This window comes from Brachycentrus maculatus, unplaced genomic scaffold (genome assembly GCF_059751285.1).
Source record: "Brachycentrus maculatus isolate JH-2025_06_01 unplaced genomic scaffold, ASM5975128v1 h1tg000258l, whole genome shotgun sequence".
Taxonomy (NCBI): Eukaryota; Metazoa; Arthropoda; class Insecta; order Trichoptera; family Brachycentridae; genus Brachycentrus; species Brachycentrus maculatus.
In genome coordinates, this window is record NW_028281009.1 from 1,533,765 (window position 1) to 1,555,034 (window position 21,270).

At 33.5% G+C, this 21,270-nt stretch overlaps 2 protein-coding genes across 3 annotated transcripts; one reads left to right on the forward strand and one right to left on the reverse strand.

The window, feature by feature from the left end:
- Positions 1–264: 264 nt before the first annotated feature.
- On the reverse strand, positions 265–13,431 carry Cka (Connector of kinase to AP-1). 2 transcript variants are annotated; one of them, XM_088265873.1, is made up of 7 exons: positions 12,949–13,431; positions 8,188–8,439; positions 6,740–6,887; positions 4,279–4,464; positions 3,118–3,228; positions 2,740–2,897; positions 265–2,658 (listed from the first exon to the last, which is right to left on the reverse strand). In XM_088265873.1, exons 1-7 carry the CDS (start codon positions 13,162–13,164, stop codon positions 1,744–1,746), a joined length of 1,986 nt encoding a protein of 661 aa, XP_088121999.1. In that variant the 5' UTR covers positions 13,165–13,431; the 3' UTR covers positions 265–1,743. The 2 variants fall into 2 exon arrangements, with proteins under 2 accessions (XP_088121999.1, XP_088121998.1); XM_088265872.1 differs by having other exon boundaries at positions 6,734–6,887; positions 12,949–13,391.
- A 1,647-nt stretch (positions 13,432–15,078) lies between these two features.
- Positions 15,079–20,007, forward strand: LOC148305984 (uncharacterized). The gene is made up of 7 exons (XM_088265897.1): positions 15,079–15,313; positions 15,391–15,543; positions 15,724–15,769; positions 16,975–17,164; positions 17,652–17,804; positions 19,036–19,116; positions 19,612–20,007. The coding sequence occupies exons 1-7, from the start codon at positions 15,194–15,196 to the stop codon at positions 19,973–19,975; spliced, it is 1,107 nt and encodes a 368-aa protein (XP_088122023.1). The 5' UTR covers positions 15,079–15,193; the 3' UTR covers positions 19,976–20,007.
- Positions 20,008–21,270: the final 1,263 nt, after the last annotated feature.

Consider the following 21,270-nt stretch of genomic DNA (forward strand, 5'->3'; position numbering starts at 1 on the left):
TCACATAAATGTTGACTGAGCCCTTCAAGAAATTTAAAAAAAGTTAAAATTACATTAAATATACATACATTTATCTATTTATACATATTTAAGACTGAAATCTAAATTAATTAAATGTGGAATCAATGAAAAGGAAACGAAACAACAATATATTATAATAAAGAGGATGAGCAAGATGGATAATGTTGACGGGGAAACATTTGGTTACAGAATTGGACAAACAAGAATCTGTCATCATTTGGAAGCATCAAATGAGGGTAGTTAATTGAAATACAATGTATTTACTAAAACGACAGTATAATACTCTACACCTTCTGAAACTGGGCAATGTACAAAGTACAGTCGGTAAACGATACACTGTTAACACAGTAATTTGAGGGGTTGGGATACTGACAATATAACGCTGCACCCTCTGAAACTGGGCAATATACAAAGTACAGTCGGTAAACGAAACAATGGTTACACAGTAATTTGAGGGGTTGGGATACTGACAGTATAACGCTGCACCCTCTGAAACTGGGCAATGTACAATGTACAGTCGGTAAACGACACACTTTTAACACAGTAATTTGAGGGGTTGGGATACTGACAGTATAACGCTGCACCCTCTGAAACTGGGCAATGTACAAAGTAGTCGGTAAACGAAACAATGGTTACACAGTAATTTGAGGGGTTGGGATACTGACAGTATAACGCTGCACCCTCTGAAACTGGGCAATGTACAAAGTAGTCGGTAAACGAAACAATGGTTACACAGTAATTTGAGGGGTTGGGATACTGACAGTATAACGCTGCACCCTCTGAAACTGAGCAATGTACAAAGTACAGTCGGTAAACGAAACAATGGTTACACAGTAATTTGAGGGGTTGGGATACTGACAGTATAACGCTGCACCCTCTGAAACTGGGCAATGTATAAAGTACAGTCGGTAAACAAAACAATGGTTACACAGTAATTTGAGGGGTTGGGATACTCACAGTATAACGCTGCACCCTCTGAATCTGGGCAATGTACAAAATAGTCGGAGAAAGGAAACAAGGATTATGCAGTAATTTGCGGCGAAGGGGAACTGACAGTGAGATGCCGCACTTCCTGAAACTGGGCCATGTACAATCGTTACGCAGTAATTTGACCCTGGAAAGCTTACAAAGCATTTTGCGATAATGCGCACATATCCCATAACCACTGAGACCGTCGGAAGGTGTATACACAAATTTACTACATAATTATTAAACTTACTATTCTCAAATAGCGCGACTTTATCGCATAACCTTAAAATATACAATATTTTCAAGTGAGGGTTCTTTGTGAAAAATGATTAATCTCGTATATCCCCAACCCACGCTGTCCCTAATAATACGTTTCAGTTAAACCTGAAATTGATTAAGGTAAAAAATACATAAATTACTACTTAAATAAAAGAAAAAGGATCACACCGGACAGTGTTCAGCGGGTCGGGATGCTACTCTCCTACTATATGTAATGTACTGCTCAGGGGACCTCAACTAGATCCGGCCTGACCTCATAATGACATAATCGCCCTAAACTCATCACTATCTATCACCTACAAATTGCTTTATTTATTATACAATGTCAATAAATATCATCGAAAACACTAGATTCCTCCGTTATTACAACATAAAGTAAGGTGAGCGATACAAATTACAAAACTTTCTCTGAAAAGTGACGGTTGTCGGCATTAGAAAACAGTTGCGGATCACGGGCTAGAGCCGGAGCTAGAGCTAGACGAACACTTTGGCCAGAGCGTCAGCGCCCGCGCTGGCGATGTACGGCCGCGTGGGGTGGAAGGCCACGTCCAGGATGCTCTCGTCGAACTTGCGGCGGTGCGCCGTGATCTCCTGCACGCACGTCTTGTTGTCCAGGTTCCACAGGCGGATGGAGCAGTCGTGGCTGCCCGACAGCAGGAACAGCCCGTTGGGGTCCACAGCCAAGCTGGTCACGGCCTCCAGGTGCGCCACCATCGAGTGCGCCAGCTGCCCGCTGTCGTTGTCCCAGAAGCGGATGTGCCGGTCCTCGTGCGCCGTGATGGTCAGCGGGAACAGCGGGTGCGACACCACGCGCGCCGTGCCGCGCCCCTCGCCCTCCAGCCGCATCACCGGCTTGCCCGTCTCCAGATCGAAGATCACCGTGTGCGCCGACTCGAAGGAGGCCACGGCGCGCGTGCCGTCCGCCGCAAAGTCCACGCAGGTCGGGATGCCGTCGGCCTCGGAGCGCAGCGTGGACACGAGCGGCGTAGCTGTGCCGGGCGCCCACAGCCGCACCGTGCCGTCGGCCGAGGCAGACAGCAGGCGCTGCCGGCAGTGCGCCAGCGACCACACGGCGTCCGTGTGCCCCGCCAGCGCGGCGCCCGTGACCGCCGGGTCGTACGCATCATACGGGTCGATGTTGGGCGACGGCATGTTCCACGTACGCAACGTGCCGTCCAGCCCGCCCGACCAGAACTGCTGCCCGCCCGTCCCCATGGCCAGGCAAAACACGGGCCCCTTGTGGCCGCGGAACGTGTACACGGGTTCCACGTCCAAACTGGCCGACTTTTTGGCCGGAACTGTTTTGTACAAGTTCCACAGTTTAAGCGTGTGATCTTCCGATGCGGTTATCAATATGGGTTCTAAAGGATGGAACGAGAGTGCCCGTACCTGGAAAAAGTATTAGCAATTAGACTTTTCTACGATAAATATGCAATATCCACGCAACATGTAAATATATAAATTTCTCACCCCATCAAAATGTGAGCGAAGAGTATACTTGGCGTTCCATGTTTTGCGAAAGGAAACTTTGGCCTGAACGAGGTTGTATGGATCCGCTTCATTTGTAATAGACAGTTGCGCTAATTCCCCCAGAGCGAGGGACTCCTCTTCCCCTTCGCGCCCACTCCCTGGAAAAAATCAAACACATGTTAACTGAAATGCCATTTAAAAAGCTCTTTTTCCCCAATCACCGGGTTAAAACATTTCAATATCAATTGATAAAACAGAAAAAAGCATGAATTTTACAAAGAAAACAAATTTAGTGGAGTCAATTCCTTTAGTAGTTTCTTTTTCAACATCAGTATGACATAACACAATCTACCACTTAACAACAACAAAAAAACATACCTCCTTCTTTCCAAATGATTCCTTTATTATCTTGCCTAACTGAGTCTTCTTCTTCTCGTGTCAGAAGGTTCAGCTCATTAAAAACTTCTTCCGCCTCTGCGTCCACCTCATCTGTAATGGATTTCAAATTTAGTATGTTAATAAATATAAATAATAAGATTTATTTTGAATTTAAAAAAATAAATAATAAGAATAATGGTAGTATTAGTCAGCTCATTTGGCTACCATGCTAGAGGTCCCAAATTCGATTCCTAGGAGGGTCAAAATAAAAATAAGTTTTTTGCTCTATTTATTTGAAATCATCCACCAGGAACTTGCCTTGCCTTTATGTAATTCATGATCAAGATATTACTGGATAATATGATACAGTGCCCTATGTGCCACTGGATGTAGATTAGGGTTAGAAGAAGAGAATTTGGGTCTACGCCTATTAATTTTTGTATTATAAATAGAAGAAAAAATCCTCTAATGTTAAATTACATTTTTTTAAAAGGAATAACTCGCAAAGCTTCTACATTGAGAGGCTTGTCTACAGGTAGGATAGTAAGGATAGGGAAGGTAAATGTGTAAAACACATCACAAACACCCAGACCAATTGAAAATAAATATTTCTGGAATTCATTTTGCAATTGACGGGAATCAAACCCACGACGCCAGTTTTGCAATCGAGCTTCTACCCAACTAAGCCATGGCGCCTGTCACTTATTAACACATTGTTATGGGGCGATTTTTTCATCAACCCCGATTCCAATTATACTCAAAAGTTTACCGTCCGACCCACAGTTACAAACAGTTTACCGTCCGACCCTCAGTAAACTAATCACAATTAACCGCAAACCAGATTCCGATATGTACAATGTTTTTTGACGTCTCTCGAACTCTACCAAAAGTAAGCAAATAGAACACTTATAAGCGTCTCCCGCTCTCTACTAACAGTATGTAAAGTGTCTTACTTTTCAGTATTTCCCGCAAACAATGTGTTAACACAAATGTAACATTCTTAATCTTAATAATTCTCAACAGTCTTTGTTCGTCAAGTAAAAAATCATTAATTAGGGTTTCAATATATACAGTAAAACCGATAAGTGTTAATAAAATAATAAAGTGTTAATAATAATAAAAAGGATTCAATCAATAGGCAGGTGTAGGAGTAGTGCGTACCCGTGTTGTGTATGATGGTGTGCAGCTTATTGTCCATGTCCTCGAGGTCGTCCACCTCCATCTCCTGGCCGGTGAGGAAGTCGAAGTTGGCCAGCACGGCCGCCTCCCCGTCCAGCAGCGCGGGCTCCTTGGAGCCTCCGCCGGCGCCCGCACACCCCTTCTTCACCGAGCTCGGAGGCCGGCGCACTGCCAAACACAACACCCATACTCATCACACACCCACAATTCCACATGGCCCGCCACAAAACTGTGCATACAGTACAGTACAGTTAGTCCTCTACTTACGTGATTAAGTCGAAAAAAATTATTTGTGATTTTTTTAATACGCATGTGGTAAAATATGCACTAGTTTCAATGGATAAAGTACACCTCGCTCACTCCTTTCAACAACATCATAAATCAAAAAACTGATTTTTCATGATATCGTTTTTAAAGTTTAAGAATATAATAAAATGTATTAAAAATAAATATGAAGCCACTTATTGAACTTTTTATTGTGCAACAGATCTTTTTTCATGTAAATACAAATTCACGTAAGCTGCAATCGCGTAAGTAGAGGGCTTACTGAAATAGCACCGTGAAAATTTGTGTACATGCGTCTATGTGAGATTTTGTCTTTCTAACACTAGGTAAGCATCTTCTGTTATAATTTATTTATAAGCAGTATTTGTTATAATTAGCACATTTCAGACGGGTATTTTTTACGCCTGCGGACCCCTGGCTACGGATTTGATGATTATGTTACATATAGTTAAGACCTTAACAAAAAGATTGGTATATATTATTCATATAAAAACATTGGATATTTCCTTCTTTTCTGCCCTTGAAATGAGACCGGCGCAGAAGGTAAAAATACCCTTCCCGTCCTAAAGAATCAAACGACCTAACGGGTAGAAGTATCTTTTCCGTTTGAAGTGTGGTAACTGAGCAATCACCCCATCGTTTTCTGCAGAGGTCTGTGAAGAGGACAGGTTTTTACTGCCGCTGATTTAGCTTTCTACTTCCACATTCGCAAAGTAAACCTATTTTGCCATTCGTTCACTCCACATGCTCAAACCATCCTCACATACTTTCATTACTTTATCAACAATGTTTTTGATATTCATATTGGATCTTAAAATCATGTAAGATGTAAAATTGTATTCATTGGTATAACCACAATAGTTTGAGAGATCTGAATGTTACACACATAGATTTTTCAAATATAATAAAATATGCAATACTATTTTTCAAATATTTCATATTGTTTATACATTTAACAACATTATAAATTAAACAAATAAAAATAAAATAGTATAAATGGAAGTAATCATTTTAAAGTATGGAGTGTTTATTAAATTCTTGGAACAGCTGTCAAAACACATTGCCGAGTGTATAACGGGGAGTAACAAAAAACAATGTTTTAAATATTTTTGAAATTTTGTAATTTTAAAATAAAAATTACCAATCACATTTTACAATATATTTTTGTTTGATTTCATAAACATTCCTGTTTTGGTTTTAATTAAATATATATATTTTTATTTACAATTCCAGATTTAGGAAAAATGACTAAAATCTGGACGTTTTGTAAAATAAATGCAACCTTAGAAGCGAATGGAGATTTAGCCGAATAGAATGTAGCTCTACACAATGTGTAGACTGGTCACTAAATTTGCCACGCACTATATAAAACTATAAATAGTTTACCACACACTTGACAGTAATCCAAAGTTTGGAAACATCGAGTTACATACATGCACACGGGCATCTTATAACACTTTTACATATCTATGATAAAAACCAAACGAATAGACAATGCTGTTTAACAACATTGTTTTCATCATAGATATAAGCTGCCTCCGTATATACGTAATTCAATTTCGGTAAAATTTGAATTAGGTCACTTTACTCAAGCCATATAAAATGATCACATCTCGCTCACTCCTATCAAGAACGTCATAAATCAAAAATTGTCAATTTTCAGTTGTACGTGTTTTCGGAATGCCCAGAAAATGTACTATATCCCAGCAAAAGAGGCATATTTTTAACTTAATATTTACCCGCTACAAGGCAGTAAATGTTGTTTTTGCATTTTGAAGAAAATGTATTGTTTAATAATTTTTTTTAAATAAACTAAATATTTTTCAAATGGAGAAAAAAACCTTCAGGTTTTACCTAAAAAGATCTGTTGCACAGTAAAAAGTTCAATAAGTGACTTGATATTTATTTTTAATACATTGCGTTATATTTTAAACTTTAAAAACGTTCTCCTGAAAAATCAAGTTTTTTGATTAATGACGTTCTTGAAAGGAGTGAGCGATCTATCAATATTTATTTTAAGAATTATTTTTGGCCTTGTTCTAGCCCAAAATTAGAAATTACACACCATGCACACCAATGCTTTCGGCTTCACTGAGACTAAATAATATAATGACACATAAACAGTATAGAAAAAGTAAAAAGGGTTAAGCACCTGTACCTTGAGTGTCCTGGCTCCGCTTGTCCATCTCATTCCCATTGATGCTGGTGTTGACATTATCATCCTGGTCCGCGTTATTGTTCATTCCCAGCAACGCTCGCACTCGGTTGGAACGGACATCTAGGATGGTCTCCGTGTAACCAATCTCCTGATAAACGTATAATTTACATTTCAAAACTAAATCAATGAGGTGGTAAAAAGGAATCTTAAGTTTGGCCAACAATTCATGATTTTAAGAAAACTGTAGATTAATGTAATTTTTGGCTGAAATTATGTGAATGATAAGTATAAAATTGAAAAGGGAATAATAAACTATTCATTTTGTTGCTCGAATAATTATGTTTAACAACCCTTTTTATGCTACTACTAATTCTACAATGGAAATACACAAAATTTCAAAAATATATTCATAGTTCACAATTCATATGGTACCACCAGTGATATAATTAAAAAAAGGAATAATGACAGGAAAATATATCAATATTTTGAATCAAATCATAAAATAAATTAAATTATCTATTTTTTTTCACAAAACCTCTTTTTACAAATATTTATAAAATAACTGTTAGAATTTGCCAGGCTGTGGTTGAGTTCTTTGTAGTGATAACTGGTATATTTATATGAAGCGCCCTTGAGGTAGTATTTTATGAAATCGGCACTAAATAAATTATCCAAATTTATTATTATTATTCAGGATAAACCGGAATGAACCCTACTGAGTCAATGTAAGTTGTAGGAGGTCTTTCTCCTTTTCTTTTTTTCTACTAATCTCCAATGCGAAAAGACTGGAAATAATTGCTATTTAGTTGATATTTGTGTTTGGATAGGCGTCCTAACTCAGTCCCAGGTGTGAACCAACTAGCTGGTGTGAAAATAAACGTCTAAGATTCTAGGAGTGTTATTATAGTCCACTATTTGACTAGATTTCTAATAACATATAGTTTAAAATAAACATACTGTGGGTGTACTGGCAAAAAACGTTAACTCGAAAATATGCAATTTTGTGTTAATGATTATACAGATGCATATTATACAGTTTTCAATGTTCTGTAATCTGGCAAAATACACCAAGTAGTTGAAATGACATATTAATGTGGTTTTAAAAGTAAATTCAACTGAGTTTAATAGCGGGTATTCAGGCTAAAAAATAATAGGGATTATTAAAACAGGAATTTATAGTTAACATTTTTTGTCAGTATACCCACAATGTTTTTATTTTATTTTTTATACTTATTTTTATTTGGGTTAACAACAGCAACATATGTAAAAAAAAAAACATTAAAAGATATACATTAAACAAGCCAATTATAGTCAACCACAGAATCATAAAGATTAGCTGTATCAGTTAATACATTTTTGCCCTTTTTTCTAAATATGGTTCCAGACTCAATAAAAAAAGAGACTCCTGTCCACAAAGGGTTAGTAAAACCTTAAATGATAAAACTAACCTCAAAGTACTGTCGGATGAGCTGTCGCCCCTGTCTCCAGGTGACCCCTGGAGGGGGCTCCGGCCCCTCGGGGTCGGGAGGCGAAGGGGGCCGCGCATCTCCGGGGGGTGGCGGCTCCACACCGTACTTGAGCTTGTGGTACTTGGCCCGCTCCTGCTTGAGCGCGTACTCCAGCATCTTGATCCGCCGCACCAAGTCATTCTTCAGGTTCTCAAGCCCCTTGTGTTCTCCTTGCAGGAATGCTATGCGCGCCTGAAAACCATCAACCCAATGCATTTAAAAAAAGAAACTCTTGTTATTAGAAAAACATATTTGACCGGCAATGATGGTTATAATACACATATGAACGTACGTGATACGCGCGGTTTATCTTCACCATTCCGCGCTAACCGGTATGACTTACGCACACGAGAAAAGATAACTCTTTCAAAAATATTTAATGCATACCGTATACACTGACAAATTTTTGTCAGGTTTCATACCTGACAATATTTTGTGACAACAAACGTTGTGATTTTTTTGCTTATTTATAAAGATTATGGTTCAAAATAACCCGGAGGTAGGGTGGTTAAGCTTTGTATATATTAGATACACTAAGTTAAAATAACTATTCATTTTAGTAAATCAATGTAAAATTCAAATATTGTCCATAAATTAGTAAATGTTAGATACCTTTAATTTTTGCCACAGCCACCAATAATTGACAGTTTTTGTTCTTTAAACTGATTGAGTTTGTATTTACTTTGTAAAACTAATTATTAAATTAGGAACTGAATAAATACAAAGAATTTAAAACAAACATAATTCATTCAGACCTCGCTTTGCGTCGTTTCACTTTGCGTTGTTTCAAAGTTTTATTTTTGTTGTGTTATGTAAATATTCTTCTTTTTTTAACATTTAAGGACTGAATGAAAAATACAGTAACCTATCTTTAATGTTTATATGATTTCCAATGGAAAATAGCAATTCACTTTGCGTTGTTTCAATTTCGCGCCGCGATATTTTGTAACGTATGTACGACGCAAAGTGAGGTCTTAGTGTATATTAAATTTCCATTACATGATGTTAATTGAATATTTAATATGTTGATTTAGCGGAAAGAATAAAAAAGAGACGGGAACAAGAAATGTGATTATTTTTCCTGCCCTTGTAAGCAATTCCCGAGGGCCTGTAACATGTGAATATGTAGGCCTAACACTGAACTAAAAACAAAGTAATCTATATTTCCGGGTAAAATAATTCAAGGGAATCCCGGAATCTTATGAGCCTACATTTCTTAAAGAATTTCTTTATCTTTCACTAATGATATATTGAACTATTTTAGATATTTTATTTTATTGCAAGATTGTATAACAATACCGTCTCCCTCAGAAAATTATTTCACTCTCAATCACTCATAAATGAGATAAGATAAATTTAATGAAAGTAAATTAATAATAATAAAAAAATGGATGGTGAAATTTATTAATTTAATTGTATGTATTGCATCGCATGGTTGGTAGGTTGTTATTAAAAACATAATTTATATATATATATATATATATATATATATATATATATATATATATATATATATATATATATATATATATATATAATAATAATAATAATAAAACCCTTATCCGCACCCCAATGGTGCATAGGGCACTGCGTCATATAAACGCAGTGTTATCTTGATCGTTTACACATGAAGGAAAGGTGATCAGCCCTCCGCTTCAGGTACCAGTCCAGGGTAATATTGAATAAATATGACAGTGAAAAAATCACTAATATTTATTTTACCCCCCTGGGAATCGAACCCGGGACCTCCAGAACGGTAGCCGAGCGTGCTGACCATTACACTACGGAGGCGGACAAAATATATATATATATATATATATATATATATATATATATATATATATATATATATATAATATATATATATATATATATATATATATATATATATATATATATATATATATATATATATATATATATATATATATATATATATATATATATATATATATATATATATATATATATATATATATATATATATATATATATATATATATATATATATATATATATATATATATATATATATATATATATATATATATATATATATATATATATATATATATATATATATATATATATATATATATATATATATATATATATATATATATATATATATATCTAGCATCTAATGCTAGAAGTGCCTGTATCATAAATATCAAATGTTGATTACAGCAGAATATTTAGTCATCATCACTAACACTATCATTAATTTTATCGCTATATTTGTTATAAGATATTCATGTATATTATATTACGGATAATTTATTTTAATTTATTATACTACTCTCTCTATTGATATTGATTCTGAAAGTTGGTCAGAATCAATATCAATGGCTGACTAGCTTGTTTATTCCGCTTCCTTCATTTGTGCAACTGATATTCTGTGAGAAAGCCCATAGCCACTAAAATGTGTAAAAATTAATATTTTTTTTTGTAAATACACCATCTTTCCTTCCTGGGGAGTATCTTAATGGATAAAGGTATTATATTTGCAATTTATTTGTATATTTCTAGAATTTTACGTACATTCATATGTTTTCAACAATTTATATAACATCTTTTTACAAATTATAAAACAGCTGTAATTATACAGTTGTTTTCCTTTTTTCAATCTATGATATGTTTAATGTTTAAACAATTAGCAATTGTGGTACAAGTAGTATTAGCGTGGAATGCCCATAGGCAGTTTCGGCAAATGTAAATTTTATTTTAGGGCTGACTACTTATTTATTTATTTAAACTTCATGTACAGAAAAGAAATAAGTACATTGGCAGCCTTATTTCTAGAAAGCAATATCTTCCAACCAACCAAACTTATGGGTGTTTTCTGTAGAAAATGAGCAAAGTTTATTTAAAATATACTTTTTTTTTATATTATCCACTGACACTTCGTGATGGAATTGCATTTTTAATATATTATTAGATTAAAACCAATATTTTTAGCTTTTCCACTTTATTTTTATTTGACCAGCGACCGGGTTTCGTCGTTACCGACATCATCAGACTGGTGATGATGTCGGTAACGACGAAAAACACGACATCATCAGACCAGTCTGATGATGTCGGTAACGACGAAACCCGGTCGCTGGTCAAATAAAAATAAAGTGGAAAAGCTAAAAATATTGGTTTTAATCTAATAATATATTAAAATATACATAAACTGTTTTATTATTTTATTCACCTCCCGATGTAGACATTTCTATCAATAAAGCATTAACAATTTAAAGTACTGCGTGATACCTAGCCGAAAACAATAAAATAATACATTTTTAAGGCACTAGAATATAACTCCATACGAGATGTACTAAATATAATTTTACACACTATGATAAGCAACCATTTTCCAATTTTTAACTAATTTATGCTTAAGATGAGCAGCGCAGTGAAAAAATAAAGGCACTTTGTGAATACTCATGCTTTAAAATGAGAAAATTTCAAAGGATGAGTAAGCTTTAAAGTGAGAAAATTTACACTTAAAGGTATGGTAGGTACTGTCGAAAAAATGTAAACAGTTAGATTTCCATTTCACAAATTGGTATTTGGCGAAAGCAAAGATCTTCTAATAAAAAATATTTTTACTGAATACAAACATTAAGGGTATTGTTCATATATTTTGCTTTCTTTATATTGAATACTGATTTCGGTTTAACAATTTTTTTTCTGAGATTCGTCTCCTTTAATACAATTTAGGATTTGACCTAATAGCATGCAATAAAATACTAGGTGTCCAATATGGCAGTAGTACCATATAAATATTTTTTACTCAAAAACCTTGTGCTTACAAGCAGCTGAGCATTATTATTCCAGAAATTCCCAAATTCTAGATGTGTACATAAGGAGAACACGCAATGGTAAAACTTTTACATACATCTTGAGTCAATGTGAAGTTTTTTTGTTGTTGCAAAAACTAGAAAATATCTAATCATACATATGGACAAAGTTTGTTATGTATGATTGATTGCACACCTAAGATTTTTTGTTATTTACAATAACATGGATGCTCACTTGTAATATATCAGTATTAATATTTTAAAGCCACAGTTTTAAGTGTTTAAAGAAAATAAAAACATTAAAAAAAAAAAGTTGAAATTATTCTCAAATAATAGGAATGACAGAATATTTGAAATACTACAATATTTAAAAGTAATATTATTCCTCTCTTTTAACATTTTATATTGGAGGTGAATCTACAATGCATTTCTTTGTCTTGGGGAAAATATTATTTTAGTATAGTCAGCCCACACAGGGCCAGAAAAAAAATACATTAAATCACAATAAAATAAACTAATAAAACATCTTAGAGATTTATGTTTTCTTTACGAAAAATATTTTTAGGATTTTTAAGCAATTAATTCTATTGTCTCTAAGCAATTCATACTATACAATATAAATATTTAATACAAATTTATCTTGAAAATATATTGGGGCAACAATATTCAACAAAAGGAACATAATATAACACATGGGAATTATTATCTAAACATATAAGCACGTTGTTTACGATATAAAAAAATGATAAACACAATAGTGTAAAGAGAAATCACACTGGTTAAGGAAAATACAGGAAGCCCCATAGTAAAATTTCTTTGCAATAATGAGAACGCGCAATCAATATACCGTGAAAACGAGTAACTTAGTATCGGTAATATTATTTTTGACATAACGTTAACGTCAAAAGCTACGTACCTGAAACTCCGCTCTTTCGACTTCCCATTGGGACCTCTCCAGTTCGAATCGTGCCCATTCATGTTGTATAAAATGCAAAATTCCTGGAATTGAGTATTCGGGCGCTTGACTGGGTTCCTCTGTCTGTTTATCACTTATTGTACCGCCAATTTGAGGGCCTAATTGTCCCCCATTTTGGTGTGAAACCGAGCTATCATCCATGGTCGGGATTTTCATGACATGGCCACCATTACCAAACTTGTCACTTATTACCGTAGGATCAGTCAAATTTAGATAATATTGACTATACGCTTCTATAACTTCATAGTTCTAATAAATAATAAACCCTTTTCACTTTCCGACGGTAAAAGTCCTACCTGCAATACAAACTATTGCACATTTAATAAAACGGCGGAGCAACTGGCCAACCCCAACCTCTACAAAAAATTAGTATTTTACGAATTGTTTGTTGGATATGCTGACCATTTCAATAAAACGAGCAGTGCTGCCAACGACGATGGGTAAGAAAATAAATCTACACGTTGAATAACGTGGTTAATCTCTGTAGGAACTGTAATAAAAAATAATTCGACCAATGATCGTCGTATGCAACGAAATTTCGTGATTTTGATTGGACATTGAAAATAGAAATGGATACCGCAAGCAATTCTATAGTGTTTTGCTTTGTGCGTGAGAACTAATAACTCGCAGCTGATGAATCATTTTGTGAAATAGGTGGGTACCTACGTAAAAGATGCAATAAACGGTCTAGCGGGGTAAGGTGAGAAAGAAAGAAAAAACATACCACAATTTCTAATACACACCTATTTCAAAACAAAAATAATAATAAATGTACTTTAAAAATATAAAACATCCATGAGGCTGATTATTAACATGAACATGAGTAACATGAGTTACCGCCCAAACATTTTGAAAATATTATTTCTTTAATCATGGGTAGGATTTTTTTATACAAAGTGTCACAAATGTTGTGACCCAATGTGTTTTGGCTGTAATATTTTTATGGATGAAAAATTTTACTTTTGTATTTGAATTGTGTTTATTTGATATTTGATTTTTTTATTATTTATTGAGTTGAGAAAATGATATCGGCCTCCAGAATTGATGATTATGAGAGCCCAATGAATGGCATTTTCCATCCCATAACTTAACCATAACCGGTGATAGGTTTTCGCATTTTGACGGATATTCTCTTTGAGGGGTTCAAGAGTCTAAATCATATTGATAAAGAAACGCGACTTCAAGAAACCCTACAAAAAGAAGTCTGGAAAGGTTAAATCGGGCGATCTTGCCGGCTACTGCAAATCACCAAAACGAGAAACGCAGTGTAGCCTTTAGAATGGCTCGCGTAGAATGTACCGTTGCTCTATCCTGTTGAAACTATATGTTTTCCAATTTTAATTCATCCAATTAAGGAAGGAAAAAGTTGTTGAGAATGGCTCTGTAGCACTCGCTGTCCACAGTAGTCGTTTTCAAAAAAATAAGATGACACCTCCAGCGTAAACATTACACCTTGAGCGGATCTTTGTGGGTTAAACGCAGGTTTTCAATACCCCAGAAACGACAATTCTGCTTATTCACATATCCAGCCTCAAAGCTTGATGGTTTTCGATAAAAATCGGAAGATGCCATCTTTTTTGCAAATGGTGTCAGTTTTGCTTTGGATTTGCAGGGGTAGGCAGAAAGGATGAAACGCCACACTCTTATGTCCTGACATACACTCCTCGCCTCCTTCACATCCAAACATCTAGTCATACACGCCCTCCGATTACGCAAACTTTCGACACCACCAGATTTTAGGTTCTGAATGGTCTGATCGTGCTAAGTCTTTTTCAGTCATCCTCGTTCTGTTTTCCTGCTCAAATAGGTGAAAATATATATCGTATCCTGAAATATTTTTTTTAATCGTATAAGTGTAGGATTGTACACTTATAAGAATGGATAAAATGTTACTTTCAGAAGCAATTCTACAGATTTGAATAAAATCATATGCTTTTACAAGTGATTCGACAGTGAATAGTTTTATAAATGAGAATGAACTGTCGTTACTTATCCAAGTGAGTACTGCCGATTTTTTTTGTCCATGAATAAGGCTGACAACACGATCCAAAGATTATTGACACGATCTATGATTTTTCTGTCACCTTAGCTGTCATTTTCGTTCAATTCGTTACTCCTGTGTTTTTGTTTATTTTAAGGGTCTTATTTCTTTTGTGTGCTGTTGTATTTAATACTACTTTCTTAAATGGAGAATGTGAAACATTTATGCAGAGTTTGCCTAAATAAAGGAGAAACTTGCATATATACTAAAACAGCATTAGGTGTGTCTATCAGTGATCGTTTGATGGAGTGCTCTGCGATAGAAGTCAGTATTATTTGCATTTCAAATTGATTCAGAAGATAATAGAAGAAATTTATTTCCAAATATTTTTCTGTTACCAGGTGAATTTTAGTGATGGATTACCACCTAATATTTGTTCCCAGTGTTTATTAGAGTTGGATAATGCCTACAATTTTCGAAAAAAGTGCGCAGTATCACAGGAAAAATTGTACAAATATTTTGGTCTTCTGCCGAAAATTGAAGACACAGCTGGGGTAAATATTTTTACAATTAAATTTAATACAGGTAGGAAAAATTACCCCAGTAGTTCCTCTCCTTATATTAATGGATCTTCTCTTACATGCACACTTTATAATGTTGTTGTAACATTCATTTTAGGCCTTGTTTTTTTCATAAATAAACATGAATATAAATTTAAATCCTTGTTTTTTAAGGACGACTTTTTGGACTCAACAGTACGATGTGAAAGTAAGGATGAAAGTAAGTAGTAAATATATTTTTGTTTTGATATTAGTTATGCTTTTATTCCCAATTTCAAGGGAGAAAAAAAAGAATTATAAAGGTATATTGTGAAATTCTCTCTGACAACTTATCTGTACCAAATGGTTACTGCATTGGATTAATACAGTGTTAAATTGGTTATTAATTGCATAATAATATCTCCTTCAGTTATCATTAAAAAATAAAGACTGGAAAAAATACCTGTTTTAATTAATGATTTCTGTTACTGACATATATCGCTCACTCCTTTCAACAACGTCATATATCAGAAATCGTCAATTTTCAGTTGTGCGTATTTTCGAAATGCTCAGAAAACGTAATATATCCCAGCAAAAGCGGCATATTTTTAACTTTATATTTACCTGCTACAGGGCAAAAAGTGTTGTTTTTGCATTTTAAAGAAAATGTTGTGTTTAATTATTTTTTTAAATATACTAAATATTTTTCAAACGGAGAAAAAATTTTTCAGGTTTTACCTAAATAGATCTGTTGCACAGTAAAAAGTTCAATAAGTGGCTTGATATTTATTTCAATACATTTCATTATGTTTTTAAACTTTAAAAACGATCTCCTAAAAAATTAAGTTTTTTGATATATGACGTTGAAAGGAGTGAGTGATATATCCTCTATGAAAGCCATTTTGGGCCAAAAATGGGACCGATTATGGTGCGTAGAAAAAAATAAAGGAATTTGTACAAAATATTCAATTTTATTCATCATAATTATATAATAATAAATTATAAATGCAAACAACTATCATAAAATAAAAACCATAAAAAATAAAATAAAAAATACACATTAGGTGCATCATCAAAATTGTTCTTTGGTGTGGTGAATTTTGATCTATGGAGCAGCAAAAATGCCTACATTACAGGGATGGCAGCAGTACCTAGACTGTCTTCGGATCATTTTCCTTCTCTCTGCTAACTTCTACACTAAGGGCGATTGTCCACTAAGCGACTACGACAGTTTAGCGTGATCGAATTTACGCGCAACATGTTCAAGAGTACCGATCCGAAAAAATATGGACAAAAGCAAATGACAATCCAAGCCAATCGTCGTTTTAAAACGCTAACTGACGTGCGGGACGGCAACATTCCGTATAATTCCGTGTAGTGGACAAACGCCCTAAGGAAGGAGATAGAATAAACTATTATTTCTAATATTTTTCCACTTGTTTTTAGTATTTCACTGTGATGGATTTACAAAAATTAAAAAGGAATCTATTGATAAGGAAGGAAAGGCCAATCAAGAAAATCAACATGTAATAAAGAAAAAAATCAAATTAAAAAGAAAAGAAAAAGATAAATATTCCAGAAAAAATGAATCAACAGAGAAAAATTCTTTATTATCCAAAACAAAAATGCATATACGGTGATTTAATATTTTATTTTTCATGATGATACCTTTATTTTACAATAGGATCTTTTCACATATTTTTATTTATTTATTTGAAAAATATAATAAATATGTCAAACATACTCGTATACACATTTTCAAGATCAGATTATATCTTTATATATTAAACCATAATGTGCTATTCATACAACCAGTTTTGCAAGACTGCCTCAGGACATCTAATCAAACAATTTTTTTTAATATTGATATATCATAGATGAGGAAGAATTACGAAATCTAGGTATGTACAGGGCTTACGTCCGTCATAGACTGATTTAAGTAGTCACTTTATACTTGTCTAACATTCACCGTTCTACCAGATTTCAGAAATATTGATTTTAACTATAAGAATTTTGTTTTAGTGCATAGGAAATTTTACTCCCACTATTAGAAAAGACCCCATTTGAGATATCTTTACTTTAAATATGTATGCATTTTAAATTGTTAAAACATTTACTTTTAGGTCCACTTTAGAAAAGCCCAAGGTGAGGGATAAAACTAAGAGACATATGTGTACGACGTGTGGAAAAGCATTTTTGTTTCATGGTAATTTATTAGACCACGAGCGAGTGCACTCTGGAGATAAGCCATTTGTATGTACTATTTGCAATCGCAGGTAATTTAAAAAAATTTACTTTTCAATCATTTAAAAAAAATAATATTGAGTCTCCAAAGTATTAACACACTATGGACGGGAAGGAATTTTGTACCTGTTCAGTCGATTGATGCTTAAGGACGGGAAGGGTATTTTTACATTCTGCGCCGGCCTCATTTCAAAGTCGGAATAGAAGGAATTACATATTTAATGTTTTTATATGAATATAAGGTACCAATCTCTTTATTAAGGTCACAACTATATGTATATTATTATCAAATCCCATCGCCAGCGGTTTGCAGGCGTAAAAAACACCTGCCCGAAGTGTGTTAACAATATTTTGAGAACTAATATTTTCTACTGGTCCCTGAAGCGCAGGAGTGATCACCTTGCCTTCATGTAAGTAATAATCAAGATAACACTGCTTCAATATGATGCAGTGTCCTATGCATCATTGGATGCGAATAAGGGTCAGAAGAAGAAGAATATTTCCTAAGTAATATTTTCTTTTTGAAAAATCTCTTCGTTTCTATTGAGATATCTACAGTATCGAACAGATTAATTGAAACAAAACTTTTTTTGTTGTATTTTCGTAAAAAGTTTTTTAATTTAGCTATATCACAAATTAATATTTGATATGATCTCATTGGGGCTCAATCAAAGATTTTACTGTTCTTGGCATCTATTATATAAGGTTTTGGCACGTGGATGCCATTTTTTTGTCTCAAAACCATACCTGAATTATGGAAAAAACAAGCTTTTTCACCGTTGTGCAATTAATTTTGGAGGGCCGATTCTTACAGATTGCCGATAGATTTTCAAGTAGGTTTAAGTCTGGCAAAATTCTTGACCAGTCCAACAATTGTTTTTGTGTGAAGAATTTTAAAATCAATTGTTTTTGTGTGAAGAATTTCATCATTTTTTGGATTTGTGACAGGGGGTTAAATCCTGCTAAAATATTCCATTACCATTTGACCTTTTTTTGTATTTCTGGTAGTATCTTTTCCAGTAGAATTGGGTGATACTTCTGGCTTTTCATCATCTTGGTCACTGAAAGGAGCAGCCCTGGTCCATAATACGAGGAAAACCCCCAAAACATTTTTTTAGAGGGTGTTGAAAATACGAAAAAATATGAGTTTTGTTTCAATTAATCTGTTTGATACTGTATGATCACCAAAGTATATTTCTGAAATAAAGTTGCGGATGACCATGTTTTTCTGCTTAGTCAAAAGGTTTTATTTTTAAATTTCAGTTTTACCCAAACTGGCCACTTGATGATTCATAAAAGGACCCACTCTGGAATCAAACCTTATCAATGTGAAATGTGTCCCAGGTTTGTGCAATAATTGATGATTATACATAGATGAATTTCAAGTATAAATGTTTCATATATATATTTCTTGGTGAAACTCCATTATTTGATAGTAAATCACATTTGATATTATCCTTTAACATCTGTAATGTATTCATGGAAATACTGTTAAAATTTTGTATTATGTTTAAGTGTGCGTTGTGTTAAGTTTCCTACAATTTTCTGAGGGAAAAGCACTCAGTGGACAATTAATAAATGGTAAAAGCTGAAAATACCAAGTAATACTTATTTCACATACAAATTACTTATTTATAGTATCTTTTGTGTTTACAATTTAAAGTAAAATAACAATTAATTGAATGTGGTAACCACAAACTAAAAATTTCCTCTTGTCAAATTATAGATATGGAAGCAGTTTAAGAAAATAAACCCACAATTGAGTGGTTAAATATCTTAATATTTTTAAGTGCAATATTTGAGAACTTCTCAATCATTTTTATCTCTTGAAATTTTCAGAGCTTTTACAGTTTCACATACTTTGAAGAAACACTTGAGAAGTCATACGGGAGAGCGGCCATATCCATGCTCTGTGTGCGACAAGTCCTTTGTAACTTCCTATCACCTGTCTAACCATTTCAAGAGGCACACGGGGGATAGGAAGTTTAAGTGCGACTGGCCGGATTGCTCCCAGGGGTTTATAAATATATCAGAAATGAAGAGACATCGACTTCGACACGATAAAGTAAAGGAACCACCCGAGTCTAAAAGTTACAAAGGACTTGAATCTGTACCTATTATTGACCTCCAATTGATTCCGTCTAATATATCCACCATGAATGCTTATAATGAATTCAGAAGGTGCTATAAATCAAAATATTAGTGTTAATTATGTAATAAAACAATATATATATTTATATGCGTATTTATTCAATTATTACAAAAAAGTTTTGTTTGTCATCCTTCAACCCGCAAACATGACAAGTAATCACATATTCTTTGGAATTAGTATAATTTAAGAAGCTTCCCAATAAGGAATTAATAAATGCAAGATTCAGATCGCTGTTATCTGAAGATTCAATAAAATTAAAGATGCTAAAAAATATACATTGCATAAATTTATTATACTTATGCATTTTCTCTAACAATAAACCAAATACATGAAATGTATTTTTAAAAAGGCATTTTTATTACTTATTGTAATTTTTTAACGAAATTTGAAATATTCAATATTATAGATACCATTAGTTTACTTCAAATCTTGCACTAAAAAAAAAACATTTAAAAAAATTCATGAAATAAAAATAATTTGCATGTATTATTTCTTGTGAACTAAGTTTTGATTCCACGAGTTTGTGGTCAAAACAATTTCAAAAATAAATACTTTTGGGACCTTGAAGTACAACTTATGTAGGTATAATACATATAAACTTCAACAAATAGATGTAGACTGGACAATATTGTCCATATATGAACAATTTAACGACAAGATACTATGTGGTGAAAACAATTTCACAAATAAATACTACGTATGTATTAGGACCTTGAAGTACAACTTATATAGGTATACAAATACATATAGACCTCAACAAAATTTACACAGGGACAGTAGACTGGACAATATTGTCCATGTACATACAAACAATTTAACGACAAGATGCTATTACAATAAAATATTGTTTATTTTAAGAATGTAAATTTCTATCTTAAATTTAAAAAAACTATGCCTTTTTTTGGTCACTTTGATGTTTTGTTATTGGAAACATTATGACTATTTATGGTGAGGAAAAAGCAACAAAAATAATTGAAAAAATAATTAACTAATTACTGATTTATTTTCACTTGATTAAAATTACAGACTATGTTCCACTGGTTTTGTTATTTGTCAATTTTTTTTTGAGATGTTGCGCATGTCAGTATATGAAAATTATATTAAAAAAAATATTTTAAAATTAATTGTCTTTTAGTGTATTCAATGCCTTTCAGATAGTCTGGTTTTCTTCAGTGTAAATTTTGCAAACGCTTTAAATTAAATAAATTACAAATATATTTATTTTAATTAATTGTGCTACAGTTTATTTGAAGCTACCTTTTAGTTATGCTAAGCTAGAATACAAATACAATTGCTTTGTGTTCACGATGATTATACAAAATAAAATTGTTTTAGGCTTATATAAG